Here is a 26,921-nt window from a genome sequence, read left to right as displayed (position 1 = left end):
CACGTGAGAGAGAGAGAGAGGAGAGAAACCGTCTATGGGCAAAGAAATATCCAAAGTCACTCTCAGCTTAGAAATATTTGCGACCAGAGGAAACTGAGGAGCATAAGAAATGATTTTTTAGGCTGATTTTCCCCCCGACTGTAGTGTTTATTTATTTATTTATTAGGTCTTCATATTACCTGGAGACCTGCAGCATTTAGTCAGTTTCTTCTTCCTTTCAAACACTTAAATTTGGCGCCATACACATTCATGCATATCTTTAACGTGAATTATTCGATCTAATGTCAGATCATACGAACACAATTTTGGGATCATCTATTCTTGTGTGTTCGTCTATCAACGTTGTAATTTTCACATGTCAGCGTACTGTATGTGGAGACCATCGTGTATTCCCTTGGTAGCAATGTTTAAGTTCTGTGTATGTGTTTATTGTGCAGGAGGTGGTATGGTTGGTGTTGCTGGTGTCGGGGTGGTGTGGTGTAACCCTGGCCTCACCACTGGACCTGTGTAACGTGGAGGACCTTCGCTGTGACATCATCTGCTCCTTCCCCCAGCTACAGGAACTCTGCTCCCGATGTCTCAAACGGTCAGTGCTTGTTGCTGCTTAACCCCTGTCTGTCTGGCCCAGCAGAAAAGTTCACCTATCCCACTGTGGCTGATTGACACCTAGAATAATGCCATCACTTTCCCTCCAGACGCATCGTATCAGAGAGAATCATTTATGGCTAGAGAAACATAACAATCCTTTCTCAGTTTAAGAATATCAGCCAGCAGAGGAAAGTGGCAAGTAAAAGGGTTACATATTGGCGAACCTCTATTCCTGACAGAACAATACTGCCGTCCTTATTATACAGTGGATTAGATTTTCAAATATTGCAAATTATTTTCTTAGTTACGTGTATACCTCCTGTGTCTGGTAATGCATGACATTTAGCAGGAAGTTTAACATTCACTACTCTAGACTTTCAGAAATATTTGCCTTATAAAAAAAATAAGAAAATTGGACACCTACACCTGGATAAGGAGTCTTGTTTTTTATACTTTTTAAGACGTAGTTCAGTTTCTGTCCATCTCTTAGGCATTTTTTCTCATTGATTCAGCCTGTATTTTCGATGGGAGTCAGAGTCGGGATGTTAATAATACCCCAGTTCTCTCTAAGTATAAGTCACATCTGGTAACTTAACACCGTCTCACTCCCGCAGAAGACCCCTGAGGTTTGGGAAGAGAAGTGGGGCGGTGGCGCCATCCGTTCCCCTGGAGGACCAGTCTGACGAAGGGGTGATGAAGGAAACGCCGGAGGGAGGAAGAGGAGCGAGGGAGAGAGTGGAGAAGAGAGGACAACTGCTAGAGAAAAGGGGGCGAGATGAGAGGAGAGAGAGAAAACCTGGAGAGGAAGAAAAAAATGAGACACACGATGGAGGAACGAGAAATCTCCGTCGGCCGCACTATGTACTGAGTAAGATCCTTTGGCGTAACTCCGTCGGGAAGGACCTGACCGTACCCGAGGGAAGATTAGGACCTTTTCCGACCGTACCTGAAGGAGAACTAAAATCTTTCTCGACTGTTCCCGAAGGAAAACTAAGACCCTTCCCAGCCATACCCCGAGGAGGGCCACTGGACATCCTTATGAACCCTGAAGGTAGTTGGCCTCACCTTAGCCTCTCTGTCCATGATGTAGCCCCTGAGGAGGTTCTCGCAGACGATCCTCAAGCTTGGGTGTTCCGGAGAAGGCACAGGCGTAGTGTTTCTGATCAAAATGGCGACTTTGAAGCTCTGGGTGCGCGGAACGGAAGCCCCAGGAGACGGTTTGAAGGACCCGGTGGGCGTGCAAATAGCGATGCTTATATCAGGCTCTATAACGGCTTCTTGAAGCGTTCCCAAGGAACTGTAGACTCCAATGGCGCTGTTAGTGGTCTTATCTATGAAACAACTCGTCCAAGTGGAGCCAGCGAATCAACACTTCGTGGAAACAGCCCCAGTCAGCGTTACCATCACCTAAAAAATCCCTCCTTTAGTTCCAGAACCAAAAATTCACAATTTGATCGTTACAACATGGACCATTCAAGAAATTTCAGAGATGCAAAAGATTCAGAACCGGATGCTTATGGTGACGACAGTTCAAGAAATATCAAAGCTACACAACACTCCAAATTCCACCATGCAAGAAATTTCAAAACCGCAGGTGACTCCAAATTCGACCATCATGCCATTGACCTTTCAAGACCACGATTCCAAAGCCCGGGGAATTCAAAATCGACCAGGTTCCAGCAAGAGGATTCCATGGGCTTATCCGAACCAGGCGATGAGGGTGTGTGGGGGGTTCCAGTGAGGAGGAGGCGGAGGAGGGTGTCTGTGATGCAGGAGGTGGTGTCTGAACTTATGGAACTTCTTGATCTTGACACCTTGCCCGTTGATCCTAGACTCTATGGGTGTCATGAGTTTCCAGTACACCTTTTCCAGTAACAGTGTCTAGGCTTATGTATACACTGACAATACATACATACATACACTGATACACATACTGCACATACACACGCTTAGAACAAACATACACACACTGCCTGTTGGTCCTAGGGTGTAGTATTCTGGATTTCCTTTGTATCTTTTCCAGTACTACATATACACTGGAATACACACTTAGGTACAGGTGTGTATTAAGCAAACAGTCACACATACACTAAAAACACGCACAGACGGAGATCTACACATGCACATATACTTTCTACACACACACACACACACACACCTATTCATATGTGCAGTGGCTGGAATACATACACACACAAGATACATGCACATATGCTTACATTGACTGGAAAACACACGTACACGGATATTCACTTATATATAATGACTGGATTAAAAACGTACCTACACATACACACGCGCGTACACATATGTTCACATAAACTTTGGCTGGAATTTACACACACACACACACACACACACACACACACACACACACACACACACACACACACACACACACACACACACAATTCGGTATCGCCTTTTCATCTAAGTCTCCTATCGCTGCGCTGATACAAGAGCTGATGACTGGGCGGGAATCTGTGTAACTGACAAGGATAGCGCTCAAACATGATGAAACTGTCGCTTTATAGACAGTATTGTAATTTTTTTAGGGGGATTCGTAACACCTTTTAAGTAGTGATTTATTCTGCATATACACACGTGAATGTCCTCTTGTGTTATTGATGCAAATTGTCAATAAAAAGAACGATTTAAATACAAAGTGACTGTATTCATGTTGGTTGAGAAGCTCCCTAACACCTTTTCTCAAGCGATTTATTTTGCTTATACCTTACTGTCCAGTATGTGTTGTGTAAATCCTTCTAACATGGCCACTGTGCATAAATAACGTACAGAGGGATATTAATCAGCCATATCCAAAAATGAATTGCTAAGGAAGAGGTGTTTGGAAGACTTTTTACCGGACCAGAATACGGGAAAAGGTGTATAAAGTAAATAGCTAAGGAAGAGGTGCTAGGGAGCCTCCTTACCCTGCGTGAATACGGGCTTAGGTGTAACGTATAAAATAAATCGCATAGGAAAAGGTGTTACGACCCTCCTATGCTAGCTAGGATACTTCCCAGCGATAGGGGGCTGAAGAGGCTGGTGAGAAGAGCATTACCGATATTAACATCCACCTCCTAACCACTGCTGTTTGAGAGGACTGGAGATCAAGACCCGGTTTGGGCAGGGAAGAGTTTGGGGGTCTGAATTATCCTGCATTTACCATCAGTCATCTAACACTTCTGTCTGAAAGGACGTGAGGTCGAATCCGGGCTTGAGACAGAGACGTGAGAGGTGAATTTAAGCTGCACATTTATTTTCATTCATGTTTTTGTAGGTATAAGCTTGGATATAGATTTTTTCCCCCATATACCTGTGAGGTAAAGAAAGTTGTCATTTGTGAGGTAAAGAAAGTTGTCATTTGTGAGTTAAAGAAAGTTGTCATTTGTGAGGTAAAGAAAGTTGTCATTTGTGAGGTAAAGAAAGTTGTCATTTGTGAGGTAAAGTTGTCATTTGTGAGGTAAAGTTGTCATTTGTGGGGTAAAGAAAGTTGTCATTTGTGAGGTAAAGAAAGTTGTCATTTGTGAGGTAAAGTTGTCATTTGTGAGGTAAAGTTGTCATTTGTGGGGTAAAGAAAGTTGTCATTTGTGAGGTAAAGAAAGTTGTCATTTGTGAGGTAAAGAAAGTTGTCATTTGTGAGGTAAAGTTGTCATTTGTGAGGTAAAGTTGTCATTTGTAAGGTAAAGAAAGTTGTCATTTGTGAGGTAAAGTTGTCATTTGTGGGGTAAAGTTGTCATTTGTGGGGTAAAGAAAGTTGTCATTTGTGAGTTAAAAGAAAGTTGTCATTTGTGAGGCAAAGAAAGTTGTAATATCCACTGCTAGATGGGGTGAGTGAGACTTCAAAAAATAATCCTTGCACTCGTTAAATCCGTGTTGTAAAATGGAGGTGTACTTGTAACTTAAGATTAACACCAATAAAGGCCGTAAATCATGAGGAAAAAGGGAGATTTGTAACCTAAATAGCTGATTGTGTGTGTGTGTGTGTGTGTGTGTGTGTGTGTGAGAGAGAGAGAGAGAGAGAGAGAGAGAGAGAGAGAGACAGACAGAAACACAGAGAGAGACAGAGATAAGCAGTGATTGAGTAAAGCAGACAATTAACACAAAGAGGATGTGTGTGTGTGTGTGTGTGTAAGGAGGGTAGATTTTCTATATTTAGGCAAGAACTCGTACTGAAGAGGTTAAAGAAGGCTATATCTAACCCCTTCGGTTCGAGAAGCCTCATAAGATGAATAAGAGATTTCGTAGCACTTTTTCCTTAGCGATTTATTCTGCATATTACCTCAACATTCTTTTTGTAATATCGTTTTATAATCGAGAGTATCAAGGACGTACAAGATAATATTGAAGTTAGAGGAATGAACTGCAAAAAAGAAGTGTTACGTGCAAGATATTATTGAAGTTTGAGATGAAAAATAAATCGCTAAATAAGAGGTGTTACGGACTGAAGCAAAAGCCCTTGGGGATTCGAACTAGCGACAACACGAAGTCGAAATGGAGAAGGGTTGAAGGGAGAGTGGTAGTGTGTTGTTGGGTGTTGGTGAGGGAGGGTGAGAGAGTTCAAGCAACATTATTTTTCCTTCCTAGTTTTTCTTCTTTAAGGCTTCAAGGGTGAGAATTATTTATATTTTTTCTTCTGTGTATGATTTAATTCTTGTACGATTATGTAAAATTTATACTTAATGGATCTAGAGACTTGCTATATTGATTTTACTCCAACTTGGCCTAAAGCTATCACGTCTCACTCTCGTTACAACTTTGCATTCAAGATGAACACTAGAATATGAACATAGTCATGGATTGGGGAAGGGGAGGGGTAAGGGGATAACTCTACAATGAAATGTTTGGCAGTGGGGGTGGGGGGTAAGTCTAACTGGGGCTCCTGCCTCCCCAAACGCCAGGCCCCCCGTTGCTACGTCACCACTTTGGATTTAAAAGATAACTGGTAACATTATTTACATCTTAAGAATGTGGACGAAGCACAGCGTTGCGTGGATAGTGTGACTGGATTTTTCTTGCATCATAAAACTGGGAGAATATTTCATGTGCGTAGTCTGTATTTTTACCTGGTAGACTCAAACATAACGAGTCAAGAACCTCGTGATAAGTCACCTAGATTACAATGCAGGAGAAACAGATTACAAGCGTATCTAATTATTTATCAGTACCGCAAGACTAGAAACATTGCGTCGCGTGCTTACTCTGTTTTATGCACTTTTCAGGGTGATGGCGACCCACCGACGCAACACACCCGGCATGAGACGCTATGTAAGTATTGGTGACGTGCCGAGTGGTGGCTCCTATTCAAGGATAAGATTGTGACTTGGTAAATTTTCTGCCCTGAGAACACCAGTCGATAAACATTACCATTTAAAATCGGAAACTTCTTTATCGTTATGTTCCTATTTGCTGTTTTATCGTTATATTCATCCTATTTTCTGTTTTATCGTTACTCTTCCCATTTGCTGTTTTATCGTAAAATTCTGCCTTTTTTTTTTTCGTTATATTCTTTCTATTTACTAGCTTTTATTTAGCTGTGGATAGGATTTTCAAACTAATTAAATAGGAACTTGTAAAATCCCTCCTAAATGAAACGCCTTTACGAACTCTTGTCTTCCCTTTTCCTGTTTAATCGTTATATACTTTCTATGTACTCTCTTTTATTTAGCTCTGGATAGGATTTTCAAACTGGTTAAATAGGGACTTAAAAAATCCCTTCCAAATGAAATGCCTTTACGAACTCTGTTAGTGATGAGGCGAAAGTGTCATCTGGATATTGGAGATTCATTTAAAGTCTTATTACGCATAGGCTCTTTATTAGTGGCTGGGTGTTCGATAGACACTCGCTGATTAGTTTAAGAAGAGGGAGGAGGGAAACGAGAAAGATAATAGGGAGAGGAGGGACAGATGAGAAGGGGGAAGAATGGAGAAGGAAAGAGGGTGAGGAAACGGGAGAAATGGGAGAGAATAGGGAAAAGGAAAATGGGGAAAAAGGTGGACAAGGGAAGGGAAAGAGATAGAGAAGAATGAAACCGAACAATGAAGAGGGGACGAAAGATGGAAAAAAGGGGAAGGAATAGTAGGAAAAGGGACGTAAGACTCGAACAAAAGGAAGAGGGACGGGGGAAGGAAGAGGGAGAGGGTGGACGTGTAAGAATCTGAGTCAAGGTTGGTAGGCAGCGTGATCCGAGGAACAGTTTTGAGAGGGTAATCTGCATATAGATGTAGGGCGACGGGGTTAAGTTTTGTCAATCCGCCCACATCCGCTGGCAGTCTTAAAAGTATTCACGCCGCCGCACATACACACCACACCTACACTGTCCTTGCCATCATTATACTATTTTATACAGGTTAGGGATAGATTTAGAGTTGATGTTCACCGCACCACAGCCTAAACCATTAACTGCTGCGTTACTACATAATACTGGGTCTTACAGTTTCAGAATTAGATGGCAAGTTTTCAGACACTCGGGTTTTCCCAATTGCCTGACAGCAAGCAGAGGAAAAAGGTTATCATCCCCAGAGATTTACGGGAAAACTTCTATTATAGACTACGGCAGAGTATGTATAATTACCTTTCAGGATTTTAAATTAGTACGCCACTTGTTCCTAAAACTTGTTATATTTCTTATACGTTCCTCACAGATGGTCACTCCAATTTCCTTCCCCCCCCCCCCTTTTTTTTCCCCTAAGTTTAATGCTGGTTTATGAGGTGAAGTCGAAGCTTGATAAAAGATAACTCGTGCACTTTGATAACACTTGTTCACAAACGTTCCGTGCCCGATAACACAAGTCTATTAATACGATGAATCTGTCTTCCTTCGTCTATTGACTTATGAAATTAATTTGATACTTGATAAGATGACTATAAATTTTCCTGAAACACTAGACTTTATAGCCGTTCCTTAGATATACGCCAGTTCCTCCATACAGTGGTTATGTATCTCCTTTGGTGCCTGTCTTTATGCTGTCTTAGGCGAGCACTTCGGCTGATAAGAGATAACGCTTTACAGTTTCCTGGAAGCTACTTTTTAGCTTGTCATCAAAATGTTCTTGCTAATAACAAAGCTCTTTAGTATAGTAGCTATTTTTTATACCTTTTTTTGGAGCAGATGCAGTCAGGTTTCAGTGTAATAATAATGATGATGATGATAATTAATAATAATAATAATAATAATAAATCCATCAGAGTATGCTGGAGGTGCCATCGGGATCGCAGTGTCGGTCTCGTAGTGCCTCGGCCAGTGTGCTTGACGTCAGTGGCTTCTCACCAGCACTTAGGTATGGTATTGTCTGGCATTTTATTTTTAGAAATTTTGACTTATCGAGGAGCGGCGTGGTCAGTCTGTCAGGCTTAAGGATTTTCACATACTAGGTCCTTATTTTTCACTTAAGCGGACTCCTGGCCTTTGGTTCCTTCTTCCTTGCATAAAAAAAAAAAAAAAAGTGGCCTCGCATCTGTGTAGTAAGTTGTTAATCCTCAAGTTAGAGGAAATGTTTGTCTCTAACATTGTCGTCTGTGATATAAACTGAATGTCTCAAAACTAGAAGAGAATGTTCGTGTAGCATTATTTCTTCCATAGCATAGTGTGGTAATGCCTGGTTAAGTATATGCATGCCGTAGCTCTAGACTTGAAGGAAAAAGATAAAGCTGTAACGTAGCACTTTAATAACTTTAATTCAGCAGTTTATTCTAATGATTTTTTTTATTTCTTTATTTTAGTTTCTTCTGACGATCTTTAATTTCTTTAGTTTCTTCTAATGATGTCTTTTAATTCTTTATCTTTCCACCTGGCCGCAGTAACTACCCGCGAGTGCCACCCACGCCTTGCAATACGCCGTGCTTCGTCAGCCCGCGTATGGCATTCACCACACAGTTCTCCTATGACTCACCGATACAGGTACATAATTGGGTACTGTTGCCATCAAAAGTCGTGTCGCTTCTCCTGCCTGTATCTCCACGGACTTCTAATACCATCGTTGTGGACCTGATCAGTCCAAAGAAAGTCAGTGCCTGTTTGAATTCATCACACTGATTTTCAAAGTGCTTGGAGGGAAACGCAAGAGAGGCGACAGGGCTGTTTATGCTAGCGATGTGTATTGAGATGCTCGAAATTTACTAAAATCTCTATATATGAAAGAACGGTATTAATGTTTTAAATTTTCCCGCAGATTCTGACCTCCAGCTCAGGGTCAGTATTAAGTCCTAAGGGTTTGCGTTTGAAGGGTCTACGCTCCCTCGCCCCCCGTATAAAGCTCATCCTCTCAGCTCTCCTGCTCACCTTCGCCCTCTCCCTCTGCATCTACAGGCTGTCCACGGGTGAGTCTCCTGGGGCAAGTTGGGGCACCATTGAAGATTCCTAGTACTCTTTCCTTGGCGATTTATTGTATTCAAAGTTCATTATCTTCCCAATTTTCCTAGCGATTTATTTGGAACATAACTTATAATAATGTTCCGTGTTTCAAGTAGCTTTGGAGAATCTTAACACATCTCCCTTAGCGATTTAAGTGTACTAGAACCGCCAGTATTTTCATATTTTTTGTGCATTGAGATTTCGTAGGCGGCTTTGGAGATTCCTAATAAATTTCCATGGCGATTTATGCTGATTATTTTCTCCTATTAATACAATGTCGATAATAAGAAAAAGCTTCCAAGGTTACGGTTTATATTCATTTGGTTGCAGAACGGAGAGGTGTAGATGTGGTTGGCGAATGTGTAGGCGACAATGCCACATCCTGCCCGACACACCTGCATCACACACTCCTTCAGGCGAGTCGCAAGAATTATTTTATAGCTACACTGCTGCTAGTCAGTTAAGATTCCCAAGTATCTTACAAATCGGCTTATTTCTGGATCTGAATATCCCTTTGTACGTTATTTATGTAGAGTATAGCAAAAGGAGAATAATTAAGCTCTTAATAGGAAGGTACAGTAAACAAAATAAACCACTTATGAAGAGACTTTAGGGAGCTTCTTCCCGGACGAGACTATGGGATGTAGTGTCATTGTTTTTGCCATTTACTATAATAGATTTGTTTTAGGTGATGGAACTGGGCCAATCTCGCAACTAGACACTGTAGTGGTTGCATGAAATGAAACTAGCTTTAGTTATGAGGTAGGAATGAATCTCTTTGGTTACTAGTTAAATCGATCCTCCAGTCTCATATCACTGGCCATTAAGAAATGAAAATGTGAGTGCTGTGTCAGATTTGTTTTTGAATCCGTTGGTCATATTCAGTTTTAGAGATGTTTAAGAGGGTGGAAACGGGTCCCAATTTCCATTGCATCTGTCTATAAGCACAGTTAAGTAGTGTGCATCATTTTGCCCTTCTTTCATTATTCAGAATTAAAAGTAATGTAAATGGTAGAATTGATTATATGGGTGCACTTGGAAGGGTTTGACGGGCGAAAGCATACTGAAAAAAATTATTTTTCTCCACAGAGGTTTTGGAATACTGCTCCTCCCCTGAACCAACAAGACCACCCAGAAAAGGATTTTGATGGACACCTGGAAGACCTGACGCAGACATACCCGGAGGAACAAGAAGAGTTTGAACAGAGAGGAGGGGGTAGCATTATAGAAGAGCAGACTGATTCAGGTGACGGAGAAATGCACCAGGAAACCACCCAGCCTTCTCGTAGACCAAAAAGGCATACTGTTCAGGGTCAGTATGTGGAAAAACGTCAGGATGAAGTCTACGGTGCATCACATGACAACCAGTACGAGGAAGTGACGGGGACATCACAGTACAAGCCGTATCAGCAGCAGCAGCAGCAGCAGAGACGGGATTATGAAAGTGCTGCGCAGGGCGAGATGGAATATGCACAAGGAGAGACTCAGTATGCAGAGGAATGGCAAAATGGTGCAGTGACTGAGACAATGCAATACAAAGTCCAGGATCCCGGCTATAGAAACAGTGCACAGGAAGATAGAGACTACATAGAGAGACAGGAAGGTACAGCACACCCCTACCACAACACCGCCGAAAACAGGGATGCACAGGACCAGTACGTAAAGAGACGGGATGATGGTACAGAGCCCAGTGCATTGCAGTACCACCAACGCGAGAATCCGGAACATAATATTGCACAACAGGAGTATGATGAGAATTGGGAAGGCGGCAAAGTTCCAGAAAACGTACAGAATCAGAATCTCATACCAGTGTCTGAAATCTCTCTTCACAACCAGACTCCAAAACTCGGTGATGGTGTTGGTGAGGGTGAGTGGGAGGGAAGCTGGAGGCAGGATGGTGCAGATAATTCACCACAGGACTACCAGACTGCCAACCCACAGGAATATTCACAGCAACGGATCTTCATTGGGCAGAGTCCCGAGGAACAAAGACAGAACCAGTATTCCCAAGAGCAGCTGCAGTATTTGGAACATCAGCAGCTGCCCGAAAGGAACACACGCGAACAGAATGATAAACAGAACCCAATAACTCCGCAGGTCACACAGCAACTAATAAACATACATAAAACACCACAGCAGAGGGCGCAACACTCTGAACATACTGCACAAGCAACACGGAACGAAATTCAGAGTCGGCGAGTTGTAGAAAATTTACACGGCGAGCAACGGAACGAAATACAGCATCGGAGAGTTGCTGAAAGTAGCCGTATGGACCAGAGACGCGATGGACCCCCTGGACCCCGAGCACGTTGGCAGAAAGCACAACGGCAGCCAAGGGACACAGGAGCGAGACAGGGAGAACACAGGAGATCGGAGAGAGGAAGGAGGACCCCCGCACCCTCCTCACAAGCTAGGGGGCATGACGAAGGGCTGCGTCAGGAAAGGGGGCGCTTTGAAGGGGGGCATAGTGGTATGGGGGGCAATAGGCAACCACAGGAACAGAGGTTGCCACCTGGTGTAAATCCTCGCTATTATGCATATCGGGAATTATAATGATGGACCGAAAACACTGGAATGAATTTAAACATAATTTCCTGTCATAACAAAGATGTACCAAATTTTGTCTGTTGCCATTTTTTAAGATAAAAACACTGGGAGTCAAGTTCCTGTTATGCTTAGAATTTTTTGCAGGGAGGGAGATACGTATGAAATCGCTGAAGAAATATGTAAAATATTCTCATATCTCTTTTTCCTGCAGACAGTCATTTTAATTACAAGATCAGTCAGCCTTGTGCGACATACGGATAGCCGATATAATTTTAATACATTATAGTTTGACATAGGTAATTTAATTTTAACTAGTTACAGCTGAACAGGAAATATGGTACTATTGCTAATAAACTTATATTTTACCTTGTTTTCGTATTAACCTAGCCCCTCCATCCATCAGTTATGTTTTGCTACTAAATGGTAAAAGCAGTATTTTCCTTGACGTTGGTCTTTGCCACCTGGCGCTGGATTTTAATCATTTCTATTCATATTCAGAAGTGGTAAAAAATCAACGGGCTTTCTAACACTGTGTTAATATGACCCTTAGACTGCCCACAATTTTGCCTATTCATTCAAACTATGCAATTCCTATAATAGTTAAAATTTGCAATAAATTGGGAAAAGGAAAATGGGACAAAAGAGGGGACAAGGAAAATTTCAGTAAACTCTACACTTTTATTTTTTATACATTGACGACAGGTGTGAATCAGATATACCGGAATTCAAAACATTACATGGCTAGTTTGCTTAAAACACTTTTATATTTGTTGCACCTGACTGTTACTTTTATTTACAATGGGTTGAAGAGGAAGATATTTACAGCAGTTGAGTTGCTTATAATGCCGATAGAGGTGAAAAGTTGCTAAAACAATTGTGTGGAGAAGTATAATCTGCATCAAAAGGGGTCATAGATTAAGTAATTGACAAACTAAACAAGAGGAAATTCTAAAAGTTTGCCTTGGACAAATTGCTGAAGGTATGGCAGAGCAAGACGAATTATTTAAAAAAAATAAGTTGCTCAAATTTGGAAAGAGTACAGTACTAAAGGTGCACAGAGAAAGGAAGAAATTAAGCTTTCAAGAATAAAACGTTATTGGGCCAGAAAGTTCACGAGAAATGTACCGAATATTTTCGTATTTGCAATGGAACAAAATGGAATGTTTTGTCTGGAAAAGTACAGTAGGTGGAACTGACTCAGGGGTACGGAAGCTGCTGAAAGATTGGCCTGAGAAATAAAACCCGTCAGTTCCTAAAAATGTGCTTTGGTAAGAGACAGCTGCTAGGAGTACAGTATAAAAAATATGAAAAGAACAAACTTAGGCAGGTACTCTGGAGCACGGGTTAGTGGAGCCAAAAATCCCATTCCACTTGAGAGCAGTTTGAATCCGACACGCCAGATCTGGGTAGTCCTGGTTCAGAGTATCCAAGACGTACTGTACCCGCTCTCTCTGGCATCTGTCACACCCACCACACAGCTGCAGGGTGGCGCGTTGATCCAAAACCACTTCTGTTGGGGTAAGGAGAGGTTGTGGTGGCGGTGGTGGTTGTGGTGATGGCAAAGATGGTGGTGGCATGGTGAGGTTGAGATGGTGGTGGTGGTGGTGGTGGTGGTGGTGGTGGTGACAAGGATGATGGTGGTAAGGAGAGGTTGAGATGGTGGTGGTGGTGGTGGTGGTGGTAATGACAAAGATGGTGATGGTGACTGTTGCTGCAAACTCGATATTATGACGTAAATAACACACATATCAATGTTAACGAAGTGTTGCTACGAAGGCTCCAGTGTCGTATGGTACTGACATTTTATTTATTTTTTTTTCTAGCTTGGGACAGACGATATAACTCAAACTTCGCAGCCTTTCCATAACCCTACATTATTCAGGCTAAGAACATATATTATCACCCACCCTTCAAAGCCCTGCCGATGTTGTTACAAGCTCCCTCATCAATAACACACTCCACGTAGTAAGTGACGGTGTTGCGTTCCCTCATGTTGCCGAATAGTGTGGCTAGTGGCATGTTGGTAAGTGGTGCTCGTAGGGCTTCCACCACTGAGCTGGGACCCCTGCCTGTTGCACCCTCTGACACCACTACCAACACTGCCAACACCACTGACACCACCACGCGTACCTGTAACAAGGCAAGTCACCACATCAAAGAGCAACACATATATTTTACTTCGAATGATGCCAGAGTATTTTAATCTGGCCTGACAAATTATAGATGAACTTAATCGAAAACCTCTAAGATTGGGGGTTAGAAATGCGCCACAGGAGGGAGTGGAAACCAGGATAAGGACTGTACCTGTGCCATGTTGTGTTGTGGAGTTAATTCCGGCTCACACTGTCGACCTAGGCCCCCTGTCCAGCATTTATATACACACCCATCTCATCCATTAAAAACCACACTGGCCATGAACAGGACAACACGATTAAGATTTTTTGTTATTCTTGGTGGGCTACGTGAGGTACAAGGGATAGAGTTTTTGCTGATTTTTTTTTTCCCCTTTTGTATGGGTGAGGTGTGTGTGTGTGTGTGTGTGTGTGTGTGTGTGTGTGTGTGTGTGTGTGTGTGTGTGTGTGTGTTAGGGAAGAGTTGAACTTGGGTGTGTGCGAGTCGGTACGTGTGGGTGTGTGTTTTATGTTGTGTGGTATGTGTTTGTCTTTATGGCTGTGTTTTGTGGTGTGCGTGTGTGTGTGTGTGGGTGTGGGTGGGAGGTTGGGTGTGTGTGTACCTAGGCTACCTGTATTTAATTCAGCCATAGGAATAAAAGAAAGACTATATATATATTTTTTTTTTCATTTTATCTTAGTAACCATACACGTCTTACAGACTGCGCCTCTAAATCCTAGTACAATTGACCTCTACACAACAGAATGCACTGGGGTGGTGAATACGGTTGGGGTGGAGGCGAATATCATGGGTGTCCTTTGTGTGTGTGTGTGTGTGTGTGTGTGTGTGTTTTGTTTGTGTGTACCCCTTTACCTCCTCCTCAGTGGACTCAACATACGACTTTTTGAGAAGTTTTAATAACTAGCAAAATAATTCCATGGAATTATAATACTGTTTTGTCATCACCCCCTCACCTCCTACATTTTTTCTCCTCCCCCCCCTTTTATCTATACATTTCCTTTCTTTCTCTGCACCCTCTGCCTCCCTTCCCTCCTTCTCCCCTTTTCTACCCTTCTTTCCCTCTTCCTTATCCTTTCCTCCCTCTTCTGCGTCCCCTTTTCTCCATCCTCTACCCTTCCTGCCCCCCCCTCTCCTTCATCCTTTACCCTTCCTTCCCCTCTCTCCTTCATCCACTTCCATTTTTTCCTCCTCTCCTTCATCCTCTTCCATTTTTTCCTCCTCCTCCTTTATCCTCTGCCCTTCCTTCCCCGCCTCCTTCATCCCACCTTCTTCATCTCCTCCTTGCTGTTACACGGACGACGCAGCGCCACAATCCACATTCGACCCCAAATAATAGGCGAAGATGTCAAACTGGCGCAATTTTTTGACCTGTGTCCTGACTCTTTCGGCAAGGGGATGGTACCGGCAGTGAAGCTCGTGTAGGACAACTCTGATTCGGCGCCGCACGCATTGGTTCTCCTCCAGCCATCCCTGACCGTTAGTGTCCGTTACGAAGTCTGTTAACGGAATGGGAAAAGGAAATTACCGTTATCGTCATCGGTCTTGTCATCCTCGTCAGCCATTTTTGTCATTATCATTATGGTGTTTATTGGGAAACAGTTTGGATGATGATGGTGATGACGATGATGGTTTTGTTTCTTGTGAGAAGGCATTGCGGTATGTGAGTTTAATTCTGAGTACATTTCTGACAAATCCCTTGTGAAATATTAGAAAACAGGCCGGTTATGATGATGATAGTAGCAGTGTGATATGGCGATGGGGTTGGAGATACTAATACTGATAATGCTGACACTGACGACGAGGACGATGATGATGATGATGATAGTTAATCCCATTTAGACACTACAAAACCAAATACTCACACTGCATGGCCTTGCCCAGTCTGCTACAGGCCACGTTGTCCACGATGCACTCCACAAACCACTTCACCATACTGGCGTCGTTTATTATCTCCCTCAGCCCTGCCACTTCCTGCGTCAGTAGCGGCTGGTAGAAGAGACGCAGGTGGTTCGAGGGCATGCTGTTCCACGCTGAGTCGTATTCCTCAGCAGTGCACTCTAAAGGTTCAGCAGGAAGGCCCACGTCTGAAGGTACTCCTGCTCCTGCTGCTGCCACGATCCCAAGGCACAGCAGTACACACCGGAGCAACGCCATGTATCTGTTTGGGGCAGAAACATCGGGGTGAGACAATAAATTTTTCACCAGTGCACTCCAGAGGTTCAGACGTAAAACACACGTCTGTTGGCACCGATTTGGGCGGTGGACTTGGGGAGGGTAGGCCCATCCCATTTTCAGCCAACCAATTATTACTTAGAAGTGTTATTTCTCAAAAGCGAAATAATAGATAAATATTATTACAGAGTCATTCCAGTGATTAAAACAAATTAGTAATGCATTTTAATTTGGGTGAAAGAAATCACGCTCCCCCGTTTCCAAAGTGCTGGATTCGGCCCTGGGTGGTGGTGGTGGTAGTGGTTACCTGATTGTGTCACGGGAAGGCAGAGTAATGGTTGATCTCACAGGTGTCCTCAGGCGACTGTACTGCGCAGGCCCGTCCCAGGTGTTATAAATACGGCTTGTGTAATGGAACGTAAACAAAAGTGGCCAATGAGCGGGAAGGAGGATGCTTGAATGCTTCGTCTCGGCTCCCTATTGGTCGATTGCTGTCTGTTGGTTATATTATTTCCTTTTTTCCTCCAAACCTATGACTCAGTTCCATAAAATAGCAAAACCTCAAACACTTGAAGCTTGGTTTTCTTTTTCTTTTGTTTTTTCGAGTATTGTGGATTGTGGGGGAGTTTGACCTTCCCTTTGTCTATTCTCCTGAAAAGAAAAGATGGCTGACCCGAACCAGATTGCGATCATAAGACCTTCAGAATATAAAGATAAAAACACGATTCTTTAAATTGTAAGTTCCTGGTATTTTAATTATTTTTGACGAAGATGGTTTTTGATTGTATTATATCACCTCTGGGTCACTTTGTACATTTGTTTTTCTTTTCTTGTTTTAAGTAACCTGATATTCTGGAGAGAGAGAGAGAGAGAGAGAGAGAGAAAGAGGAGGAGGAGGAGGAGGAGGAGGAGGAGGAGGATAGGGAGTGGGCGTAAAAGGGTGAGAGGAATTGAAATCATAAGTGATATACGTGGAAGACGTGAAGTTTTCTTGCTTTCTGATCAGTATGTTCATTTCTTATTCATTATTTTTATTAATTTTTCTTCTTCTTCATCGTCGTCTTTCGCTCATCTGCTACAGCTCCCTGATGCAAAAAGAGGAACTGTTTTTATTGTGTGTGATTTTTTTTCTTTTTTTAATCTGTGTTCTCTCGAGGTCAGTTTTTCAGACTAGTTTTTCTGCCATTGGGTGAGTAGGTTTTGTATTGCACGTAGCTCTCTGCCTCCCTCTCCATCCACCTACCACACTCCATCCCCTCCTTCACCCCACTACACTCCCTCCCTCTCCTTCCCTCTACCACACTCCCTTCCCAGCACCACCCTAACACCTGGTCCTATGCTATCTTGCCCTGCCCTGCCCAGCTGTGCCCTTCCCTGTCTTGTCCTCTGCCCTGCCCTTCCCACCACATTTCTCCAATATCTTTTGCCTTTCCGCTCCTGTCCTTCCCAGCCCTGCCCTGCCCTGCCCTGCCCTGCTCTGCTCTGCCTTTTCCCTCCCTTCCCTTCCCTTCTATACGCTGTTCTTCATCATTTCCTGCTTCATCTTGCCCTGCCTCAGTAACGGCAGTGAAAATGATGATGATTACGTAATTATAATAAGTTGACAGTAGTAGTAGTGGTAAAAATAATAATAATAACCCTCCATCATCATCATCATCATCATCATCATCCATTATTATCACCACTGTCATTACCTTTATCACCATCAATAACCATATCATCATAATATTATCAGTATCCTTGTAAGAATCAGTGTTTATCATCCTTACTACTGGTCATGGAGTGGAGGTTTGATAATAGTAATAATAATAATAATAATAATAATAATAATAATAATAGTTTAGAAGCTGCCTATTTGTGTGTGTGTGTTTGTGTGTGTGTGTGTAGCGCACGTTTACCACCAACAAAAAACAAGCATTAAAAAAACTTCACAGTGTTATAGCCTTGTGTGATTTCTTTATTATTAGTAGTAGTAGGATTATAATAATAATAATAATAATAATAATAATTATTATTATTATTATTATTATTATGATTATGATTATTATTGCTTCCTCACCCTGCCCTTGGGTGGGAAAGGAGGTCCGGATGATGATGATGATAATGATGATGATGATGATGATGATTATCACTATATCATCGTCTCATCTACTACTACTACTATTGTACTCATTCCACTACAAGACGTTTTTAATCAGTCAAGGAGAGGAAGTAGAACACGAGATCTTAAAGGAGAATATTAAGGTATGTAATATGTAGGATAAATCGCTAAAGAGAAGGATTTACGGAGCCTACCACGTCACCTGGAATCCGTGCCCTTATCTCAGAGTTCAGACTGATATGACGGGTGACGATATCGTGTTTAATTTTCTCCTACCATATCTCGAAAGCTAATCTCTCTCTCTCTCTCTCTCTCACTCTGTTGTAAGCGAATGGAATAAACTCCCTGGGAATGTAATTGAAAGTGGTACCATAAATATGTTTAAAAAGAGACTGGACATGTATCTCGACGCAATTGGTATCGTTTAGTTAGGATGGAGCAATTATTGCATATTCGCGTCTGCATTCATGTGTCTATTAGACACAGACAATATTATAGAATATAAATAATAGATAAACATTCTATTCATCTTTTGATTAACAAAAAAAAAAAAAAAAAAATTGCATGCATAGAGTAAGTATGTGGCTGTATGCCCAAATTTTCCTTTTCCATATTATTCTACTTTCTGCCGATCCTATAAAATTCCTTCAGGTTTTTCATTCCTGCAAGGTATTACTTCCTCTCTTGTTTCCTGTACGGCAAATGCCGGAGGGTCTGGAGGGTGGGGGAGAGAGCCTTCTGCTGTGCTATCTTTTTCTCCTGCTCCTATGCACTATATTAGGATTAAGGCCGGACCACCTCGTAGGGACCGTAAGGTCTGTGTGGTCTGTGTATCTATGTAACTCTATGTAACTCTCTCTTTAAATCCGATGACACGTGTATCTTTCTCTCTCTCTCTCTCTCTCTCTCTCTCTCTCTCTCTCACGGAGGCTAATCTCCCTTCCTATCCCGCGAAATCCAATGACGGGGTTGGTTCTGCTCTCTCTCTCTCTCTCTCTCTCTCTCTCTCTCTCTCTCTCTCTCTCTCTCTCTCTCTCTCTCTTCTAACCACTTAAAATTAGACCTACAATTCCATCTCCATCTTGAATGCCGAGTTGTAAGTAATTTAATACCCCAGTGTGATGCTAGTCACGAAGAAGTGCTGAAAAGGTCTTAGAGATCAGTATAGTTCTGCCAGTGACCTCTTTTTTTTTTTTTTTTTTTTTACATTAATTCTACATCTTGTTTGTGTACATTTTTAGCACTTTTTCCCCCTATGTTCGTCCCTGAGTACAGTAATGCTTTGCTCAGTGTGTACAACTTCTTTATTTATTTCCTAGTGATGATCTGCAACCGTTGTTCTTACTGTACACTTCTTAATGTACACCTTACTCTATTTGTACATTTGGCAACATGTATATCTGGTACAGCATCAGTTTAAAGGAGAGGTCTAGAATTTGGTACACTAGTGGCGTTGACATGAGTGAAGGAAGGTGTAATAAGCTGAAATGGCCAAGTGACTGTGATGTATGAACGTTGGCGATTGTAGCTAGACTTTCGCCATTCAGACACTGTCCCAGGTGCATGTGTGGCTAACTGTACAACTTTCCTATTGTTATTTTCCCCTAATTTTCATCATTTTTTTCCCTGTTCTGTTATTCCTAGTGAATTCTAATCCTCTTTTTCTGTTAGTGTAGTCACTGTTCTACCTCAGTTATCCTCTCTTCTTCTGTTCTTTGTTCTTGTACACTTTGTTCTAAATGTACAGCCTGTTGCCTCTGTACATCCTTGCTGTCCATACCTCTCTCCTATTTTGGTGCACGCCGCTTCTCAGTATGCAGTGTGGCAGAAAAATATGAAAGTGTGAATGAGGCTTGAGACTCCGATGCAGAGCTATGAATGGTGAGGAAAGCTGATTTGAGGCGGTAACTGGAGGGTGATCAGAGAGAGAGAGGAGGAGTGGATAGATAGATAGATAGATAGAGAGAGAGAGAGAGAGAGGGGGGGGCTTTCTTCCCTCCCCTCTTATTTCCCCTTCCCTCTCTCTCTCTCTCTCTTTCTCTCTCTCTCCCTTTTTCGTCCTCTCCCTCTTCTCCCTTTTCCTCTCTTTTCATCTCCATCTCCCTCTTCCCCTTCCCCATTTCTCCCTCCATCCCCCATTTCTCCCTCCATCCCCCTTTTCTCCCTCCCTCCCCTACCTCCTTCCTTTTCCTCTCTCTGCCTCCATTCGTACTAAGAAGGAATAGCCAATCACGCCTTCCCAGAACTCTATCTTGAATGTGATCGGATTGACTGCCTACGAAGCAACCTGAGAGTTTAACCTGGGAGGAAGAAGACGACGAGGACGATGATGGAGAGGGAGAGAGAGAGAGAGAGAGAGAGAGAGTTACAGGACAAGTAGTACCTCAAAAGACTTTACGATCGATAACAGAGAGACAGGCACAGGCGGGGAGTGAGGGTAAGACACTGCAACGGAGAGACAAACTAAAGAGATGCTGATGGAATTAATGAGACGAAAATACTTTGACTTTCCTTAGTAATATAACCCACACCAGAGCATACACTGCAGATCATCTCTAAAATATTCTCTGTCTATCTGTCTATTGCCAGACGCCTCAATCCCATACGGGGTGGCCACAAACAAATCGCCTCCACGTCGCCCTGTCCCCCACCATTTCACCACCCTGCTCTCAACTCACACCCCCCTCTGTCATATACCTCCCCACTCCATCCCTCCATCTCATCCTTGGCCTCCCCCTCCCTCTCTCTCCCTCCACCTCACTCACATACACTCCTCGTCAGTCTCTCAATGGAAATACGAGACTTGCTCTCATTCCCCTCACTCTAATGGATGGAAGTGGTTATCTGATAGTTTTGTGGAGGTATTGATGTCACATGAAGCTCCTTGATGCCTCTTCCTTACTATACTCACTTCACGTTAACTTGGCCATGTGGAGAGGATGGAGAGTGAGAGACTGACGAGGAGAGTGTATGTGAGTGAGATGGAGCGGGGGGGGAGAGGGAGGGAGAGGCCAAGGATGAGATGGAGGGATGGAGTGGAGAGCTATATGAGAGAGGGGGGTATGAGCTGGGAGCAGGGCAATGAAATGACGGGGGACAGGGTGACATGGAGGTGATTTGTTTGTGCTCACCCCTTGCGGGATTAAGGCGTCCGGCAATAGATAGATATATAGACTTTAACTTGGGCTATAACTGCCACCTCTCCATCCCAAATCGTGAGCTGTAGGAAGAGATAAACACTAGAATATGATGCTAGTCACGACGAGATGATGAAGAATGAGAGGCTGACTAGAGTGAGTGAGAGAAATGGAGGAGGTGACTGGGAGGGTGTGACTGAGGATGAGGTGGTGGGATGGAAAGAGGAAGGTGTGAGCTGGAGGGAAGGCAGCCAAATAACAGAGGACAGGATGACACGGAAGTGATTTGTTTGTGGCCACGCCATACGGAATGAAAGCGTCTGGGGGTGGGAGAGAGAGAGAGAGAGAGAGAGAGAGTTAATAATTGCGGAGGTCACTTTTTCCCTACTGTAGAATTCTGACCTGTACATTATAGCTTTAAATAATGTAGTTGCCCACGTCGTTTTTCTCTGCTATAGGTTTCTGACATACGTAACTTGCAGAACTGCATTAATCAGTGGTGTAGCTTCCATCGTGCTAATAATAGTACTAATAATCGATGTACATTTGACACACACACACACACACACACACAGTGGTAACGTTCCCGCTTGCCAACTGGTGGACGGGAGTTCGCGCCTCGCTCAGGTTGCGAAAAGTTTCACTGACGAAGTGGGTGGTTACTGTCCCCTTTGAGCAAGGGGATGGGTGTGTGCGTGTGTGAAGGTCACAGCCTTGCCCTTAGATCGGACTATATGAGCTCTCAGCTCCCTTCCGGGAGGGTAAAAGCTGACGATCACGACCATCAAGTGATCCTGACCGACCCGGTGAATTACACACCAAGGTTAACCCCAGTGTATACTATATACCTAGGCTGCTTCCCCAAAGAAAGGGAGGTAACCGAGACAGGACGACACTTACAATTTACTCATCCTCACACACACATTTAGTTGTATCTTAGCCTCAAGGAGAGATGGGACAGATCCTCACCGCTCCACACCACACGAGGGTCAACTGTGCAGTGCAATCAGCGACATCAGCAGCAGGGCCCGACAACAGAGCTGGTTTACCCCTGCCACATGATAGTGAACCCAACCCCTGACCCGCACCTGACTTGATTCATAAATCATAGATTGTTTGTTTGCCCTGAATCTACCTCATTCAGTACAGACCCCAACAATAGGGTGCGATATCGGCGATGGGCAAGAAGTAATGAGTAGAATATGGCATGTGCTCTTATTTTTGGAAATTACAACATGAATGTCTAAAATCTAAGAAGGTTGGCCCTATATATTTCCATTTTCTTTCAAGGGTTACTTTATTCGTTTTCTCTTTCATAGGTAGTAAGATAAATCACGATTTACAATATTCACTGGGTGGTATGTGCATTAGTTTCACTCCCAGCAACCCCCAAATATATTATTCTGCACGAACGATCCAGTGTATCTAATTCAGTCTGCGTTCCGAGGTAGCCAATGACGTAAACACAACAACGAAGAAGGAGAAGATTAAAGAGCCTATCAAAACACTGAGGAGATTTACGCCATGCCTCCAAAACGACAGGTATTTTATCAATATATCCGTCTATCAGTGATCATTTTAACAGTACAAGAGATTTAATTTGTAAATGTACTGTGATATTATAGCAAAGCACTCGGGCTGCAGTGATTCATTTGTTGGTTTAGTGATGTGGTTTGACGTTCCGTGGTTCACTCGGTTTTGTGGTGTGGTCTGACGTTTGCTGAAAGAGAATACCAGAGTTCCCAGGGTGAGTGGCTGGTAGTTTTGTATATTAAGACTGACATAAACGTAACTTGTAGTAATAGTAGCAGTAGTAATAGTGGTGGTGGTTGCAACCATAGGTTCAACTGGACGTGAAGCAGGTGGACCGCAAGCTGGTGTTTTTCTTGTCGTGGCATTTTTACTGCAGAATGAAGCACTTGCTAGGTGCTTGAGCCGCCATTTACCACTTCACTGATGTCAGGGATGCTGCCAGAAGAGGAAAAGAACAGCCTGGAAGAGATGCCTTCCATGAGAGGAGTTTCATACAGGTGAACACAGCATACATAGTGAAAAGACCAGATTTGACCCACTTTCAACCATCAGACTGTGTTTTATGTATAGATGTTGTGTTTTAAGGTTAGACAGCTGTTGTCACCCACCTTGTACAATACTTGGTGTATTGTATGTTGCAAATCGATGTACTACAAGGGTGTACTGTATTAGTGTACAGTTTATAATGTTAAGGTATAATATACAATACAAATTACATAGAAGTGCATTGAAGCGTCTTATGCTACCTATGATGTGGCTTATGCCATCATATGGTCAAGAGCCATACACATCCAGGTTAGCTGTCATGACTGATGTGAACAGAGTGGTATCTCTACAGTACTGAATTTTCAGGTACTGGTAACCTGCCAAACTGTACAGGGTACCCATGAAGTCTTGCTTGGTTTACAAAAATTCATTGTGTGTACCTGACTTAACATATTGTGATGCAGTTTTTTTTTCAAATGAAAGTGCTGGTAACTTTTGAAAAATGTTTAATGGTAAGCCTTCAGCCTCATCTTGATGTTAGCCCAGTGCCCTGTAGGTTGTTGTTCTTTTGCATCCGGCATTTCCTTTTCAAGGGATGTATAATATAACTGAGTGGCTCTGCTGCTGAGTTAGGGTATGTTACTGCCACCGTGAGAAGGCATCCTTCTTGAGTGTGTGTTGAAGGGTTCAGTATGGGTAGGTAAATAATAAGAAACAAGCTGCAGGTATTATATCATAAAATAGTAATAACTATTGATATTAATTTGAATAAAATGATGACTTAAACTTCAGAAAGCACGAAAGGCCCCTGGACCTGGTACAACAAGGAAGGGTCCTTGCTCCAGTGCGAAGCCGCCCCAAGTGGTGAGTGAAGACAACAGCAAGGATGAGGACCAGGAGGCGGTGCTGGAGAGGTTTGCACTGGAGCTGCGATGGTGTGTTGACCAGTTGGAGGCGGCCATGTTGAAGAAGAAAGGCCCAGCTAAACAGCGTGAGTTGCAAGTCTTCAGTTTTGGGCTGCCCTGACATATCTCAGTTGAACAAATGAGCTTGGCTATTTCTGTCAGCTTCAGATACACATAACAGAGTATCAGAGTTAGATGCAATATAACATCACAAACTTCATAGATTAGTTACATGAGTGAATGGGTTACTAGATTTGAATAAGTCAAAGGTGGTTAGTAGAGATTTCAGGAAGATCTTCAGCAGAGGTTTAATAGTTCTTGTGAGTTTGGAACATTAACCTCTTAATTTTGTTTCAGCCCTATATAGAGTGCTAATCCAGTGTTCTTTATTGTATTAGTATAATTTCCTGCAGTAAGCAACGTTGGATCTGGTTAGTACTTGGATGGGTGACCGCCTGGGAACACCAGATGCTGTTGGCATAACATTCTCCCTACGTGTCAAGTGGGGTTGGTGGAGGATTAGTGCCCCTCCCTGTAAAACAATTAACTCTAAGCCCTTGGCCACCCCGTTTGGGATACATGGCGTCTGGCAATGAATGAATGAAAAATGAAAGAGTTTGCCCAGTGCTAGCAGAAGGGATCAATAGTTTATAGGAAAATTGTGTGTCTTCATTGCCAGATGTAGTATTCTGAGTGAGATGACTTTGACAAAAGGTCTTCAAGGTGTGATTATCCCCAGTCATTAACAACCCATCTTCCCATGACATACCACTATCCACCCTTACCTACACTTGCACCTCAACTCTTAATCTCATTGTGGGTATCGGGTATGCCTCTTCTTCCACGTCTAACTCACTCCTATATTCCTCCCAGTCAGTCCTTCATTTATGGAAAAATTACTGTGTTGGAGTGGAATGGGTATTGTATCTCACTCTCATTACATTTTCAGAGGAGGAGCTGGCCAAATCGCACAAAACATTGACAAGTAGTAAAGTCCCCATGATAAGGAAGCGGCAAGTGATGCACTCCCTTTTTGGTGACTATCGTAGCAAAATGGCACTGGAGGAGAAAAAGATAAAGATTGGTGAGTTTAACACAGGTAGTCCTTGCATTATTTCAAGTTTCTGTTGTATTAATAGTTGTTATTTAGTAGAGGAAGTAACCCTTTCTATCTGGTGTTGTATTCATCATGGTATTCTTTACCAGACTTTTTTTTTTTTTAATGGATGTATGGATTTTTTTTTTTTTTTTTTTTTTTTTTTTTTTATTTAAACTTTCCAGACAAGAGAGGTTGGATTTCCATAATGAACCTGTTCATATCTGGTAATATGAAGAAATTTTTTTTAAAGATATGTCGCTGAATTGAAGGCTTTAGTACAGTGCAGTAGTTGCTTTCACTTAGGTTGATCATAATTCACTATAAAGGTGCAGTGAAGTCAGAAAGGAGTGTATTGTTCTATCACTCTGTTGCACCAACTGCATCAGCACACATTTTATTCATAACCTGTTCTCATTAATGGTGATAATTTTTATTTCGTTTTGGGTATGGGGTTAGAAACAGTATCAGTAATTCCTTCAGGCTAACTATATCTTATTTTATATATTTACAGTTAACATTGGACGATTTCATGCAGGTTATGTAAAATGTCACGTGGCAGTAGGGGTAAAGTAGAATTTTGTCCATGCACATTTTAGGTCCAGATTGAATTAATATGATCATCCAAACAGGAGAATGTATGTAAGTGAGGTAGAGGGGAGTGGGAGACTAAAAATGAGAGGTAGGGACGGAGTGGTAAGGTATATGAGGTTGGGAGATGTGGATTGGAGTGAGGCATGCTGATGAGGGAGGACAGGGTGACCTGGAGGCAGTTTGTGTAAGGCCAGCCCTTCCAGGACTAAATTGTCTGGCTATAGATAGATGTAGATCATGCAGTTACATATACTTGCAGGCATTATACAGTATAGTATGCATTGTGTGATAGAGAAACATAGGTGAGTAGATGTATAGGTAGTGTTGCAGTAGAAGATGCTGCCACTTGGTAAAAGAAGGTTGTTTCAGTGGTGATGATGATGATATTAAAAACCCCCACAGAACCACCAAGAGTCAACACCAAGAGTGAAGTTCCAAGCAAGTCCAAATTTATAAAGAAGTCCATCAGCGCTTCCAGCCAAACACCAAAAGAGTGTACAAATTCTCACACATGCACAGATGAAAGTCCCAGTCTCACAATGTCAAATGCATATCAAGAAAGTGATAATTTACAAGGTGATTCTAGACCTGAGATAGAAAATATGAACTCAGAAGCCAGTGATTCAAAAGAAATGCAAGACTCGAGAACAGGAGAGGTGAGATCTGGTAAGGCTGATTTTAAGTTTGTGCCCTCTGGAAACTCTTTTAAGTTTAATTTTTCTGTTCCTAGCTGATATTACAGTGTTTTAAAGTATATGGGTGTTTTCTTTACCAGTTGTCTCCATATTTGTATTGTGTGTACAGTATAGATGTTTGTGAGACCTGGTGTCCCAGTGGGTTAAGGCACTCCTGCTGAATGGGACCAGTAATGATTTAAATCCATCAGATGGTTAGAGTTTTTGCTTCCATAATGCCACTCATCATTAGTCATTGTTGCTGTCCAGAGTGTTTTATTTGTGGTAGGAAAATCTTTTGTAGTGAAGTTATTTAAAGGAAAGCAGATGGTAAAGGAAACAGAGGAAGACAAGTAGTGAGATGGTCATTTTATAGCCAGATGCCTTAATCCTGGAAGGGTTGGCCACAAATTGATCTTCATGTCAGCCTGTCCTCTGCCATCCAGTTCCCCTCTCTTTAATTTGCCAAAGTCATATCTGTTATTGGCAAGCAACAAAGCATCATATGCATACATGAGATGTGAGATATTCCACCCTTCACCATTTCATTTCCAAGCAAATCACTCTTTCCATAACTTGAATTATTTATCTCTGGTAA

At 42.5% G+C, this 26,921-nt stretch overlaps 3 protein-coding genes across 3 annotated transcripts; 1 reads left to right on the top strand and 2 right to left on the bottom strand.

Annotated features, from left to right (window-relative positions):
* Positions 1-12,811: 12,811 nt before the first annotated feature.
* LOC145398081 (uncharacterized) lies at positions 12,812-13,805 on the bottom strand. The gene is made up of 3 exons (XM_080271035.1): positions 13,797-13,805; positions 13,400-13,622; positions 12,812-13,002 (listed from the first exon to the last, which is right to left on the bottom strand). The coding sequence occupies exons 1-3, from the start codon at positions 13,803-13,805 to the stop codon at positions 12,812-12,814; spliced, it is 423 nt and encodes a 140-aa protein (XP_080127161.1).
* A 1,107-nt stretch (positions 13,806-14,912) lies between these two features.
* LOC145398079 (uncharacterized) lies at positions 14,913-15,779 on the bottom strand. Its single transcript, XM_080271034.1, has 2 exons — positions 15,488-15,779; positions 14,913-15,121 (listed from the first exon to the last, which is right to left on the bottom strand). The coding sequence occupies exons 1-2, from the start codon at positions 15,777-15,779 to the stop codon at positions 14,913-14,915; spliced, it is 501 nt and encodes a 166-aa protein (XP_080127160.1).
* Positions 15,780-22,528: 6,749 nt separating this feature from the next.
* On the top strand, positions 22,529-26,391 carry LOC145398137 (UPF0488 protein CG14286). Its single transcript, XM_080271081.1, has 4 exons — positions 22,529-22,577; positions 23,847-24,045; positions 24,909-25,043; positions 26,052-26,391. The coding sequence occupies exons 1-4, from the start codon at positions 22,560-22,562 to the stop codon at positions 26,381-26,383; spliced, it is 684 nt and encodes a 227-aa protein (XP_080127207.1). The 5' UTR covers positions 22,529-22,559; the 3' UTR covers positions 26,384-26,391.
* Positions 26,392-26,921: the final 530 nt, after the last annotated feature.

Source organism: Coenobita brevimanus, chromosome 44 (genome assembly GCF_032717465.1).
Source record: "Coenobita brevimanus isolate Jiangsu-jjx chromosome 44, ASM3271746v2, whole genome shotgun sequence".
Lineage (NCBI taxonomy): Eukaryota > Metazoa > Arthropoda > Malacostraca > Decapoda > Coenobitidae > Coenobita > Coenobita brevimanus.
This window is presented reverse-complemented; position numbering and strand designations above follow the sequence as displayed.